At 38.0% G+C, this 14,595-nt stretch overlaps 1 protein-coding gene across 1 annotated transcript in view; it reads right to left on the bottom strand.

The window, feature by feature from the left end:
* The window catches only part of STARD9 (StAR related lipid transfer domain containing 9), a 1,457,104-nt gene that overhangs the window by 666,828 nt on the left and 775,681 nt on the right, over window positions 1-14,595 (bottom strand). The window contains exons 11-13 of the mRNA XM_044073541.1: window positions 8,917-9,014; window positions 3,414-3,620; window positions 2,520-2,617 (exon numbers count right to left, since the gene is read on the bottom strand). Of these exons, the coding sequence (XP_043929476.1) occupies window positions 2,520-2,617; window positions 3,414-3,620; window positions 8,917-9,014 (403 nt within the window). The remainder of the gene's footprint in view (window positions 1-2,519; window positions 2,618-3,413; window positions 3,621-8,916; window positions 9,015-14,595) is intronic.

The following is a 14,595-nucleotide window of genomic DNA, read 5'->3' as shown; positions in this document are numbered from 1 at the left end:
TATACTAAGCCTGAGCCAGTATTGACACAACCTCGCAGCTGAAGCGGCAAACGAGATCTGGGTAGCTGGCGCTGGGCATTCTGGGATAAGGGGTAGCCTCGAGCTGGTAAAGAGCTCTCGAGCTATAGTAAATGGCCGAGTCAGAGCCGAGGATCGGCTCCAAACCCATCCAGCAAGAACGAAGGCGAGATTGGACAACTTAACATTCCATGTTGTCCATAAAATAGCTACCCCTCTTTTTTTAGATTTATAGGGGGAATGTGCTAAGGTTGTATACTTATTAAAATAACAAAACTGATTACCTGCTTCTGAAGAGCAACGTGTCTCTTGAAGGAATATAATATTTGGTTTGTTAAGTTCTAAATACTTTAGAAGATTTGCCCACTTTTTAAATTATTTAAACCATTAACGTTTAATAATAACAGATTTAAATCCATAATAAATAAATTATAATCTTGAATTTTAATGTATATATGAAAAAAGAGATCTCAGGCTGAAAACAAACAATAATAAAAACAACCTTTACCCAACCAAAAAACCTACACATGGAATTACAAAGATTCCTAGTAGTCACTTGAGAAAATCAATTGTCAAGACTAACTCTCTTCCTGTATCAAAAAAAAAAAAAAGACATGACATATGATATCACATCTTAATAGGACTCTGCTAAAAAATTACATATATTAAAATGTCTATGTAATATCCAAGAAACATTTTATTAAGAACAGCTCCCCCCAAAAAAAAGTAATGACAAGGACACAGATGCATCTCAGCACTTGAACTCACCAGCTCCGACACAAATTGGAATATCTGCAAACTACTAAGATATTTGGACTTTATGTTCAATGCACAAAGACCGTAGATCCTTTACTCTGCTTTATAAAATCAGTAGTAGCAGCTTCACCAAATAGGATGTTAGTGAATGCAGATTACTGAATGTTTGACACCCCCAAAAAATTCCTATACTTTCTGTTATATCCAAAGTACTGGCCAACTCCATTATCACAAAACAGGGAAGTAATGGCATTTGGGCTCTGTCTGACACCATTAATAAGGCACTGAAAAGGTCAGTGCTGGCACTGATCTCTGTGGTGTTTCAGCAGACCTGCACTCCTCTGTTTCTACAGGTAAATTCATTTTCCACCTACTGTATTATAAGCCTGTCAATTCATATATTCCAAAGTGGTGTTTAAAAGATTTACTATGTGGTTAACTGCTAAATTTTATTCGAATATACATATATAAGACAAAGACTTACTCTATGCAGAAAAATATCTTAATCCCAGGAGATTCACCAAATCTGGTACAAGAGCATTCTGGTACATTCAGTTAACTGAATGTTTTCAGGTGTGGTTTCTGAAGTCACATTAGCAATGGAGAAGCTCCACCAGTCTCTGCATCAAAACTGCTTCCTGGAACTACCTCATATGAAAAGAATGGTCCACACTTCATAACTTTCATTTTACCTATTTCTTTGTAACAGAACAGCACACACTGCCTTCTGGCCTTTTAAGTATCCATTGTCTACCAGTTGTTTGTGATGGCATTTTACTTTGGCAACTGTCTAAACCGAAGTCAAAAACTTGCAATCACATAGTTCAACTGACCAATGAAATTGGGATACATCTGAAATTACTTTTCCTTTCAGCTTTACTGGTGTTATACCACTGTTCCCATCCTAACCTTCAGCTTTATTCACATCCTGCAGACTGCTCCCATATTCTCATTCAGCTTTGCAGTTTTCATACTGCACAATATTCCTAGCCTGCCCTTCAGCTTTACTGATGACACCCTTCCAACTATTTCCATCCTCCACTTCAGCTTTACTGGTGTCATTCTGCACACTCATCCTCTTGAGATATGCTGGTGATTTACTGCATGGTGCTTCTACCCTCCCTTCAAGTCTTATCTGTCTTACCCTTTCTTTGCTTTATCCCCACTTTCTACATGTGTAAAATTTATGTTTTTCCTATGCATTCATTTCACATGAGCTGAACTTTCCTTAACCACTATATTTCTCTCCAAGCATACATATATCCTTTAAATGGCGTGGCTTGGGCTTTTAGATTTTCTGTCAGCTTGAAAAAAATAACCTGTTTTCTGCCTTCTCCAATGCATTTAATATAGAATTCTGATGTTTTTTTTTTTTTAAACAGCAGCTCTAATGTGTCTAACAAACAGTAATAAAAGAAACTCAAAAGCCAAGAATAATAATATGGAAAGTGAAAACAAGAGAAAAATACAAACCACCTACAGACCTCTTCATTCTTCCCAGGTTTGAAAAGAAGTGATGATAATTTAAGATTACGATCATGTCTCACACTAAGGCCTTCTGAAAGGTGCTTAACGTTATCTTTTTCCTGATTTCAGAGCATAATCACAGTTCAATATACTATATATTCATTTAACCCGATGCTATTACTTTTTGAAAAATATCTGTGCAATTTCTTTTAATGTTCTTTACAAAACAAACCATATAAATGTACATTTTATAAATAAGTGTGGGGTCTGCTTCTTACCTCATTCACACGTGGCTTGTTTACAATGTTCTTGGCATGGGCTGCATATCGTAGAGTGCTCATAGTTTCACTATAGCTGGACTTTACAGGAGAGATGGCTGAAAAAGCAAATCATATATTTTAGTACACCTGGTCATCTTGGAAAGTAAAATTAAATACACATATAAAAACAAATATAAAGACGTGTGCATATTTGACAGATATGCACACTACCGTATGTACACACCAGATGCATTCCCAAGCAGTACTCAGCTAGCTGTATCTAACCAATGACACTTCAGTCCCACCCCCTCTAAATTGTTTAGTATAGCTAATGACCAGGTAGACCTACAAAAACAGTACCTCTTTTATCTCTTTCTTGGGAAAGTGAGAAGACAAAACAGAGAAAAATAATACAAATCAAGGGTTACACCTGCAGGGATGAAATTCTGCAAATGAGAATCACAAAATGTTGCAAGGCAAGGGAAAATGCACATGCTGCAAGTTGACTGACAGGTTGACAACTATGGCTGAAGCCTTCTCGGATGAATATATAAACATTGAAACATATGCAGGTAAATAAGTAAGATTAAATCAGGAAAACTGCAGCAAAATGGAGGGACAAGCCCCCAGATCCAGAAAAAAAAAAAAAAAAAAAAAAAAAACAGATGTGTTGGGAAACAACATACAAAAAGGCAGTACAAGACAGAAACAGAGAGGAGAACAGGAAGAAGGCAGGCAAACAAAGATAAAGTACTCAAAATGAACAAACAAATTAACACACACACAAAATAAAAAATCGGGATTAGAAGACTTAAATGCATTACAGTTTGTTAATTTTTTTAATATACAGTAGCATGGAATACTTCCTGTGACCTGTAGAGGGTGCTCAAAGATACAGTGCTTAATACTCACTTGCAATCATGATGGTTTTAGAGTTGCCACCAAGACTGTCCTTCAGAAGCCAAGTGAGAACAGAGTCCCGATACGGAATGTAAGGCTGACGTCTGCCACTGCTGGTGAAGGATGGCATGCTGGAGTGACTGCTGGCAAAACTTACATCACCCTCACTAATTATACTGTTGATACTCTGACAACTGCTGAACATTTGTGAGTTTTGGGCTTTGAAAAAAAAAGACAAATTATATCTTATGCCCTTTAAACTGTTCAACAATATATATGACATTATTTGTTACTAAAAATTAGACAAAAGAGAAATGTCAGTGCTCTACTTCATTGTAAATGGCTGTGCAACACAAATGCAAAACAGTTTTTTATCTGTTGATGGACAGTCACATGTACACTTTGTAAGCATATCACACTAATAATTCATATTTACCTGAATATGTTATTTAGAAAAGCAGTTGGATGGAACACCAAATGACAAATCATATTTAACTACTATCCTTAACTCAGTGTTGCACCTAGTAATATTGGGGATATCTGGCCGCGGTGGTGCAGCAGTTAGCGTTGCTGCCTCACATGAAGAGGCTCTTCGGTTCGATTCCTGGCTGGAATTCCTTCTGTGCGGAGTCTGCATGTCCTCTCTGTGGCTGCGTAAACTTTAAAGACATGCAGGTAGGTGCGTGCGTGAATGGGTGTGCCTTCCGTGAAGGTTGGGGGTCAGGCTGGCAATTCAGCACCATAAAAATCCACTGATAATCATGAGCGGACCAGTGATCCGCTGTGGCGACCCCTAACTGGGAAAAGCCGAAAGACTTGGCATTGCTATCACATGAGAAGTGAGGTTGTCAGCAGGAAAAAAAATCTTAGGTTGTATAGTCCAGTAAATATTTTGCTTTGTCTTAAAAGATTACACATGAGACTCTGACAATCTTTTCTTTTTACTGTGTATTACTGTTCCTTAATCCTACATGCTACAAATTCAAAATGATTTTTTGCTCCCACTGCTAGTCTGTCTATCGTAGGTAAGGGTACTGAGACTGGACATCTTTTTGGTGAAGAAACAGCAAGGTCTAGTCTATCAAGCTGGTTTAAGAGCTTTGCTAAGTGCTTAACAAAGGGGACATCATACACAATAACAGAATAAAGAGGGACCTTGAGGAGATACCATGAAGGATAAGTTGTGCAAAGTGAAGGATTTTCTAACCACCACAGAGACATGCTGGTCAAAGGTGAGTCTGTTTTCAAAAAGGCAAACAAGTCCCTAATGTCTGTGTCAGACTTAAGTGGAAAGTTATCTAAATGGTAAGCTGTAATAGTGCTAGCTTTATCAAAATAAACTATGTTGCATTTTTTTGGTGCTGAGGGCAAGTCAATGATTAACATGCCAAACATCTCTTTGGTCTAGCCCATGCTGGAGAATTTGAGTATCAGAATGGGAATTGATAACTACCCCTAGTTTGCAATCAACAGCTAATTTAGTCACACTGCAGTGTTATCAGCTTTTTACCTGAGAAATATATACCAAAGGGCATGTAACCAATTTAAAATGCTGGGTTTGCAATGCTGAGCCCCAGAATGTGGAGACTGGATGAATCCAGATCAATTTTGTCATGCTACTTTGAATGAACACCCTTGTGCACTCTTTTTTGCTGTATTTTCTGGATTAGTATACCAGTCCATTTATGATTCTGGTCCCCTGTATAATTTACAGTTTCCACTTTCCAGTTTTTTAGATATTTAAATAAAATGTCTTACAGTTCAGCCAACTTTTTTTTTGTAACCTTTCCTTTTATCAGACATTGCACTGTCAGAGGTGGCAGCCATGCCAGACAACCATGGGTACACTGGACTCTCACCAGTATCTTCATATTAAGAACTTTTTTTTTTAATTTTATGGCCTTCCCGGGTGATTAGTTGGTTCACTAAGAAAAGTAAGGTGACATACTTTGAATTCTGCAACAAGGTATCGTCAAACTTCTCTACTTAATTCTTCTCCCCTACTGCAGATGAAGAGATATTCTTTCACATTACAGAAAATTAGCTATTGTAATGAGAATACAATGGCCTTAAGATTTTACAGGGCAGGGTCTTTTCCAGTACAGAACTCTTGACTTTAGGGGAACACACAAGAATAAGAGCAGCTGCAAACTACATGCTCTTCTTGAATCTCCCAGATATTCCACAACATGCTGGAAGACTACTGTTTTATATACACACACACACACACACACACACACACACACATATATATATATATATATATATATATATATATATATATATATATGGGTCCTATTAGTCTTGTCGATAGTACGGTTCATAGAACTGTACTTTATCAAGCCCACTTTAGCAAAAGTGCATTTTGTCGAAAATGCACCTTCGCTAAAGAAAAAAAAACATGCAGTTTGCATGTACCATTAGTTGTACATCAATGTATACTGTTGATGTACAACTAAGGAAACTCCTGTTGAGATCGTGGTACAGTGGGGATAAGGGAATATTCCCTTTCCCCACTTCAATTTTTCCGTGAAAGTGCATTATCGACAAAATGCACTTTCGCAGAAGTACAGATCCATATATATAATATATATATATATATATATATTTATGTGTGTGTATATGTGTGTGTGAGTGTGCATATATATATATATATATATATATATATATATATATATATACACACACACATACACACATACACAAATATATATATATATATATATATATATATATATATATATATATATAGAGAGAGAGAGAGACACACACACATTTTTATTTACACACAAAAATCACATTGTCTACTATGTCCAGTCCATGCAGTATTCTGCAGCTTCCTTGTTTCATACTCTTAACTCCCCTCTTCTTAAAATAGTCTGAAGTTTTATTTTTCAGCATCCCTTCTGGCAGTATATTTTGCACATCCACCACCTTTTCCATAAAGTAACATTTCCTTAGGTCAAGAATGAAGATGTTACACTGTGTTTGCAGATGATGATCCCTCCTGCCCTGCTACTCTTTTTAACTATTTTCCACCACAACCTCATTTTGTGTTCTTGCAAATTATTTTCTATCTCCTTGTTCCTCTTGTTAATCAGTATGAGTATAGTTTTATCCTCCAATCCATATATGATGCCCCTATGGCCTTCTCACTTATCCTTACTCCCACCTTTGCTCTCTTCAAGTATCTCTTAGCTACTTTACTTGCAATCCTGGATGCATCCTTCACTAGGTAGGTCCCCAGCTACTCAAAAACTGGCTTGTTTGTGCAAGTCATATCAGCTGTGGAGTAAGGGACTCAATGGGGACCCATCATGCTGAAGCTGTGAATCACATTCCTTACCAAGAGACCTAACATGCAATTACATCATCATGACTGGTGCACACACATGATCATCACATGTTTAACAGTGTCATTCACTGTTTGTCTGCACCTTAAGGATCTTCTCATCTGGATGATCCTTCAAGTAGTCTATTTCTGAACTCAGGCTGCAGGAGGCATACAATGACATCTTGCCACAGCACCATCAGGCCAGACAAGCTCCACTAGTCCTTTTGCATGGCATACTCTTTCCATCACCCATAATTCCCTTGTTTCCGTCCTCTCAGTATTTTCTAGTAGTGTTATTTCCTTATCTGTATATGTTTATTTTTCTTATCTATATATGTTGTCCAAAACTTAAATCAATATTCCAACTGGGGCTTTGCTAGGGTCCATCTATTAGCATGACATGGCAACCTCACTGTCCTCGGAGATTATTACTTTCATGACACATCCCTGTGTTTTACTGGTTTTGGCTGCCACTTTTTTGCCTGTTGATCTTTTGGCACTATTAGCACCACTGATAAGTGTCGCTATTGGTCAAGCTCGACACGAGGTACCTCCCATAGCCTGTACTCTTTTCACGCAGTACTATGCCTTAACTGTAGCACTCTGCAGGTATTTGTAAGTAAATCTCAACTGCCACTTTACTGCTCAGTCCATCACTCTATTCATCTCCACTGTTAGGCTTGCTTCTCCATCATTAACTGCCACCCCAATATTTTGTTACCTGCAAACATAATGACCCAGCTTTATTTTTTGGTCATCTTATGCTTCATTCTTTCTGGATACTCTAGTGCTTCCATTCATCTCTGGGTCAACCAGCCTCTCCTACTGCCCCCGAACTGTCTCTTTCTACGTTTGGGACCAGTGTGAGGGCATCCTTGGGGGTTATGCCATCAAATGCTTGCACCCAGAAACCTTTTTTCCCATTTAAGACCTACCCATTGATACTCAGCCTCCCTTGTGTTTACTTGTTACATCTGTGGGCTACTCCATTCTATGGACTTTATGGACTATGCTCCTCTGCAGGGAATGCTTAGATGAACATCCTCCCTCCTGCCAGCACCTCAGATGCCCAAGCTGCTAATCAAACCCAGGTTGGCTGGGCCACAGTTAAAGCTTTATCTATCTGTGCCATAGAGCTGGCCCACATGATCATGTTTTCAATAACTAATGCCATAGCTGAAACAAACAAAAAAGATGAAAAGCATCAGTCCTAGTAATGACCCTTGTGGCACTACACCCGATTAGCTTTTTACCATCACCAGAAACCTCTCACCACTCTTTTCCATGTTTTCCTTTTGAAACATATTTCCACTGATTTTTATTAGTCTTTTGCCCAGTCCCAACCCTTTATACTTGCTTAGTAGCCTTTTATGTGATACTGAGTCAAAGTCCTAGGCAGAGTACTTGAAATGGGTTGAACCATCCGGATCTGGTGTAAAATTGCATTAGATCTGACCGGCAGGGTTTTTATGTCTGATCTACTTTTCTTCAGGTATGCTACTAACCTCCGTTATTGTCCCCATCACTTACATCATGCTGAATGGCTTGTACTTTCCTGGGTTATTTGTGATGCCTCTTTCATGAATTTGAACAACCACAGCTTTCATCCAGCCTTTTATGATTTCTTTATTATCCAATAAGATGCTTAACATCTATGTCAGGGTATCTACCATGACTATGAGCATTTTCTATTTATTATGCTGGTGGTATTTAGTGTGGTTATTGTACACTGCACTTTTTCAGTCATTCTACTTTAGTGGTCACAAGGAGTATAGCTACAGTCAGACAAAAAAAATAAAATAACATCTCCCTGTCAGCCCTCTTACAGAGATTCATCATTCAGCCAATGGCTGTAACTGGGAATCCAGCTCTGAAGTATCATCTGGCAAGAGTTTAACAGACAACCAACAATCATTCAGCTTTGGTAAAAGAGTATGTGGCTTTGAAAACCGTGGATTGAAATGTATACTGAAACTTAACATTTTAACTTAAATCACCTAATGTACACAGTTCATTGAGAACTAAACATTTTAACTCACAACATTACATTACCTAATATACAAAATTCATTGCACCACATCTACAGAAATGTTACTGGCTAATACAAAATTAGTGCATTGGGTGCAACTGTACCAGGTAAACGTATATGCAGTTTTGGATATATAAGCTTAGAAATCATACCTAAAGTAGAGATGACAATACCAAGTGTAACGAGGGACTTGTTGATGTTACAGCCTTCAGTAAGCCTGTCCTTGCAGTAATTAGGATCTGCTCGCTCACTGAAAACAAACAGGTATGAGTTTTTTTTTTTCATGCCTCCTGCAAAAGTACATTAATGCATATCACAAGATGAAATCTGTTTACAATTCTTCCAATTGTCTGACAGAGCTTGAAACCTGCTTTGACATCACTGCCATAAAACATCTTTAAGAAAGTTGGCAAATGAAGCCACAAAAGCATAGGTTTATAAAATCATTACATTAGTTGTACGGTCACTTTCATCAGTGCCTGATATGAACTCCTACATCAGTCATCCGAATCTCTACACCAGACACCCACTTAAAGACAAGGAGAGGGCAAGACATAGTGTAATGAATCTCTTATACCATGTTAAATCTTTCAACATTCATTCATTTAAAATGTGCGCTGTAGTACTTGATCTGATTTCCATCCATTCACTGCACCAGTCAGAGATGCATTGCCCAGAAAAGTGCTTCATATATTGGGATGGGGTGAAGTGTCTAGGCAGTATAGACTTCCATCTAACATGTTTCAGAGCAACAGTGCTGAGACATAAGCATTAGCAACTTGGAGCCTGGCTCCATAGCTCAGAGGACTGGAGCTCTTCTTGTGACCCATATGACTGGGATTTGAATAGCAAACCTGGCACTAGAAGGGCCAGGCGGGAAGGGATAGACATGAAGAGGAATGGTAGACGCACCTCTTGTTGGGGGATGGAAGGGTTGCGGGTACTTGGGAAGGAGGTTTGGAAATGTGACATCATCCTCCTCATGCTAGAAGGAAGGAGATACAACTGCTTGCCAAGTATAACCAGGGAATTTCATTGTACATCTCCGTTCTGCTGTGGAAACTGAGTGTTCATGTGGAGCTTTAGGGCATAAATTAAAAAAAGAAAAAGAAAAAATGAACCCCCCAATGGTTGTCAGAATGAAGGTCCCTCCCAGTCAACTGTCACCCCAGTGATGGAAAATGAATGAGCTCTTTGGCCAGAAGGGGTCTGATGACTGACAGCATGGAGAAAGTGTGCAAAAAAAATAAATAAATACACATCTTAGTATGTAATGCACAGTGCAGTTTATCTCTACCTTTATGGGTCACACAAGGTAAACTTTTATAGTAGGTGTGCTTTACATACAGAAATATCTCTCTAGTCTATTTGAATAAGGTCACAACAATTGTGTTCATATCCAATTTTAAACATCATGTAAGCTTAAGACTTTGACAGAATCCATTCTATGTACATTAGCTCACTCACTTAAAAATGTAAAAGTTCAGTAATTTTAATAATCTTTACTTAATGCCTTTCTGCAGCATCACATAAGCTTGGTTCTAAACATTAGCTTTTGAAACAATATGCCCATCCCAAAGGGCCTGCCTTAGCCAAAGAAGCAGTTACTCTAGTTAACTTCTGAGTTAACCATTCTTTGGTTAAAAATACGTTTCCACCTTCTAAGGTACCAATATTAACTAGATATACTACAATAATATAAAAGTGACATTTTTAGAACAGTACAGCTGAGACAAGCCCTTATGCAAGAGGTCACCATGACAACAGGTCTCCTGCGTACATACATTAAGTTGCTACAGATTTGAAAATTTCACTTCTACTGGAGCAATCAAGGTTAGGAAGCTAAGTCACCTGTAAACCCCTATAGGCAAGAAGCCACACTTGCCATGTCTCCAAACTCACCTTGTGATTCTTCCATTTCATTAGCGCATATCTTGATATTATCTTTCAAGACAACCCTGATATTTTTCCACTGTAACCCAGTCTTTTCTGGACCCATAGGACTATCCTAAAAAATATACAGGACCATCCCCCTCTAGCACTGGCATTTTACCCATCTGAACCAAAGTAAATGTTAAAGACTGAAGTTACAGGAGTGGGTACTTGACAATCCTAATTATGTACACCAGGGCAGCAAGATCAGTGAGAGTAATCTGTAGGGTGTTAACCCTTGCAGAGAGATACAAATGCTCCTTGGTCACCATGAACATAGCTATTCTTGACCACAGTGTGTGTGTTGAAGAGTAAAACATTAAAACTAGAATGGCCAACCCATCTATCTCAGACAGTCTACCAATCCCATCTATTTACAAAATTTCTTAACAGATTTCTCCCACCTGGGTCATGGGTTTTCCTGTAGTTGGATGATTCATTACCACCTACAGCCAACACCAGGTTCTAGTATTCTGCTGTAATTAACCACCCATCTACTTGCTGTACAGTATGAACTTGCAAAGGCCTCTGGTTCCTAGTAGAAATGCCTGGGAGAGCATCCAGGGACACCAGACTGAACATTTACATTTTACTAAGGCATACTGGTCCATGGCATCTCTTCTCAAATCTAGGTCCTGCCGGTCTACTGCCTCAAATTTATTTATTTACGTTTGTTTACCAGGAAAGTCTGACTGGGCGAGTAGTCCATTTTCGGCAGAGGCCCGGGGAGAAAAACTCCAAAAATTACAAACATATTCTTTGATTAACAAGCATAAGTACATTAAACAGAACAATTCAAGGTGTCAGAAACATTCAGATTACTTAGAGTACAAATTAGACAGTCATGTGGACCACAAATGTTGTTAAATAATATTATTATACTTGAAATGATATTCAACTTAATAACTGATTTTCATCTCAATAAATTGATAACATTGCAACGTGTTAGTTGCCAGCATTATCTTTTATCTCATTTGCTTTCATGGTATTTAATCTTCAGTTAAGTTTTATAGTGATAGAGGGGATACTCTATCTAAATCTGGGAAAAGGAGAGAAAGGCTGAAAGGGGGGGGGGTTATTAGACAAGGACAAAGCCAGTGAGAATTTAGGTGAGATTTAAGTGCAGTCTTGAAAAGACTGCAGGAAGGAAGGGTAGTTATGGTAGTGTAAAGGTTGTTCCAGAGCTTGGATATAGCGCAGGAAAATATCATTATATACCATAGCATCCCTTTTCATTCTACCCTACAGAAATAGTGTGTCCAGCCTGAAGTCCTTGCCACCAATTTCTGATGCTCCAGAAGTGTCAAGTGGATCTCCTGAAAGCAGATGGGACCAACTTTTACCACATAAACTTTATACCTTTTCTCGGGGCTTAGGACCTCATATATATTCCAAGACAAAATCAGCAGCCCAGTTATCAACTAGTTTAGGGCCCTAGTTTTGACTGAATCAACCCACTATGGCCAACAGGCCCATGAAATTTATCCCGCGATTTGGACCCTTTCTTGATCTCTGCATAGTGTCTCATATACCTATCATATGCACTAAGAGACCCACCTTCTACGAAATCTTTTTTTTTAGAATCCCCCTCTGCTAACTCTTCATTTAAGACTTAAACTCTTAGATATCAGCAAGCAAAAAGGAACCACAAACAAAAAGCCCAATTAAAATGATAAATTTAAGGACCAAACTTCTTCAACCTAAAAACTGCATACAACGCTAAGTATCCAGAACCCCGTACACCTACAGGTCAAAACCCCATATGAGCAAGGCAGAAAATTATGCCACTTTTTACCATGACCCATGCAACTGCAATGCCATTCGCCATTTGGCTTAACTTATACACTTGCCTAGCAGGTACTCCACTCCAGTAAAGAAGAAAAAGGGTATACAAATTAAGAATTAAAGCATCCCTCTTCATATAAGCATTCTTCTCAATCTGTGAAATCCAGAATAAAAAATAAAAAAATGTATATGTTCATTGGGTAAGCATGCAAGCCTACTGCTATATTTTTAAAAAAGGCCTTCCCAAATATCTCTTATTTGTACAAAATTTTACAGAATATTCAGATTTCTGCCTCATGTTTTGGTCTGTTCCTCATAAAATGTATGTTCTGGCAAATCACTCAGGACTGAAGTCTCTAAATGGTAACAGATATTAGAGTTTCAGACTTCATATGTTTCAGAAAATGCATGTTAATGAAAAACCTGTTATTCCATCAACTTTTTAAGATTATAAGAACATTTAAAATCTGTCCCTGAAATGGGACTAACCCTCCCCACCATGATTTTTGGCTTTGTCCAGAATTCCACTCTCAGAAGTTGAGAGATATGCTTCCCCAAATCTTTATATTTCATGCATGCCGCATGGATAAAATTCACTTTGGAAGGAATGCTTAAGCTGTTCACCAAGGGCAATACTAACCTTCTGAAAATTACTTGTCCAAAGGAAAGGGGGTGCTCTTCATGCCCAAATCTATATTTTTTGTGACACCAGCATAAAAAGTGTTGTAATATTTAAATTATTCTTAAAACAGCAATTCATCTTGAATTAAAAGGTAACAGCAAATTCAGTGAACAATCTTATTATCACATTCATAGTATTGATGAGACCTCAATCAAACATTAGTAATACTAGTTCATTTGTTAACCATTACAGCCAGAAAGCTTCTTACTAAAGGAGCTTAATTTTATTATTTCTTTATTGACATTTGGTGACCGGGAAAGTCCACTGAGTCAGAAACCCATTTTCAGTGGAGGCCCGGGGAGAAAAGCTCCACAAGCATTACAAAGTTGACAAGTTTACCATAAGTTTAACAAATGTTACAAATATAAGAGGTAAACATAGTACAATTCAACACAGCACAGACTTTACATTAGTACGCATCAGGAGTCATTAAGTACAGACAGAATACAAATTACACATGTAGAACAGTATGGACATTCAAATAATACCATGTGCAGTGGGAGTAAAGGAAAAATATTGCACAGTTAGGTATAAAACAAAAAAGATTGTAGGACTGGTTATTGTATGTTGCACAATCCTAATATTTAGTTAATGGGTTGTCTTAAGGTGGTTTGTTTGTGCAGCAATTGCAGGATGGATTATTTAGGTAATGTGATTTTGGTGCTGTCTTAAAGGTTTTTGTGTGGTCAATTTGAGTTATTTGGGATGGTAAGTTGTTCTATAATTCGGCGATGTTATGGGAATACAGACATTGTCCTGCTCTTTTGTTAGGCTTTGTAATAGTTAACAGCTCTTTTTACAAGTCTCAAACCCAGGACCCTGCACACCACAGCCATAGTAATTACCACTACGCCATATGAGCTATCACTGCAAGAGGATCTTAGTGTTCGGGTAGAAGCATATGTTTGTAGGATTGAGTTGAGTGCTGGGCAGTCATTGGGTCTGAAGATTAGTCTGTGAGGTAAGGTTAGTTGGGTATATCTGAGACAGTGGGAAAACTCTAGCCAGTTTAGTTCAGTAATAGCTTGGCATTGATGTGAATGGTAAGGTTTTCCAGAGGCAAATTTGGCTATTTTATAATAGCAGGATTGAAGTTTATTACCAAGGGTTGAATGAAGGTTAGTAAAAATGGCATTACCCTATAGAGGGGAGGGGATGAGTAATGTACTAGCAAGTTTTGTGTTGGTGTAGTTATCCAGGTAAAGTTTGTGGCGATATAGTTTGCTTAATTTAAAGTGTGTTTTCTTTATTGCGTTAAGAATATGTGGTTCATAAGTGAGTTTGTCATCTATTGTTATGCCTAGCAGTTTCGCTGTTTTCACTATTTCGATTTCTGTACCATCTTTAGCAAAGATTTGGAAGTCGATGTCTGGAAATTTTATAGAGAAAAGTAAAAGTTTATTTATTTATTTTTTTTTAGGGGGGGGGGGTA

Source organism: Protopterus annectens, chromosome 6.part0, assembly GCF_019279795.1.
Source record: "Protopterus annectens isolate FY-2018-M chromosome 6.part0, PAN1.0, whole genome shotgun sequence".
In the NCBI taxonomy this organism is placed as follows: Eukaryota; Metazoa; Chordata; order Ceratodontiformes; family Protopteridae; genus Protopterus; species Protopterus annectens.
This window is presented reverse-complemented; position numbering and strand designations above follow the sequence as displayed.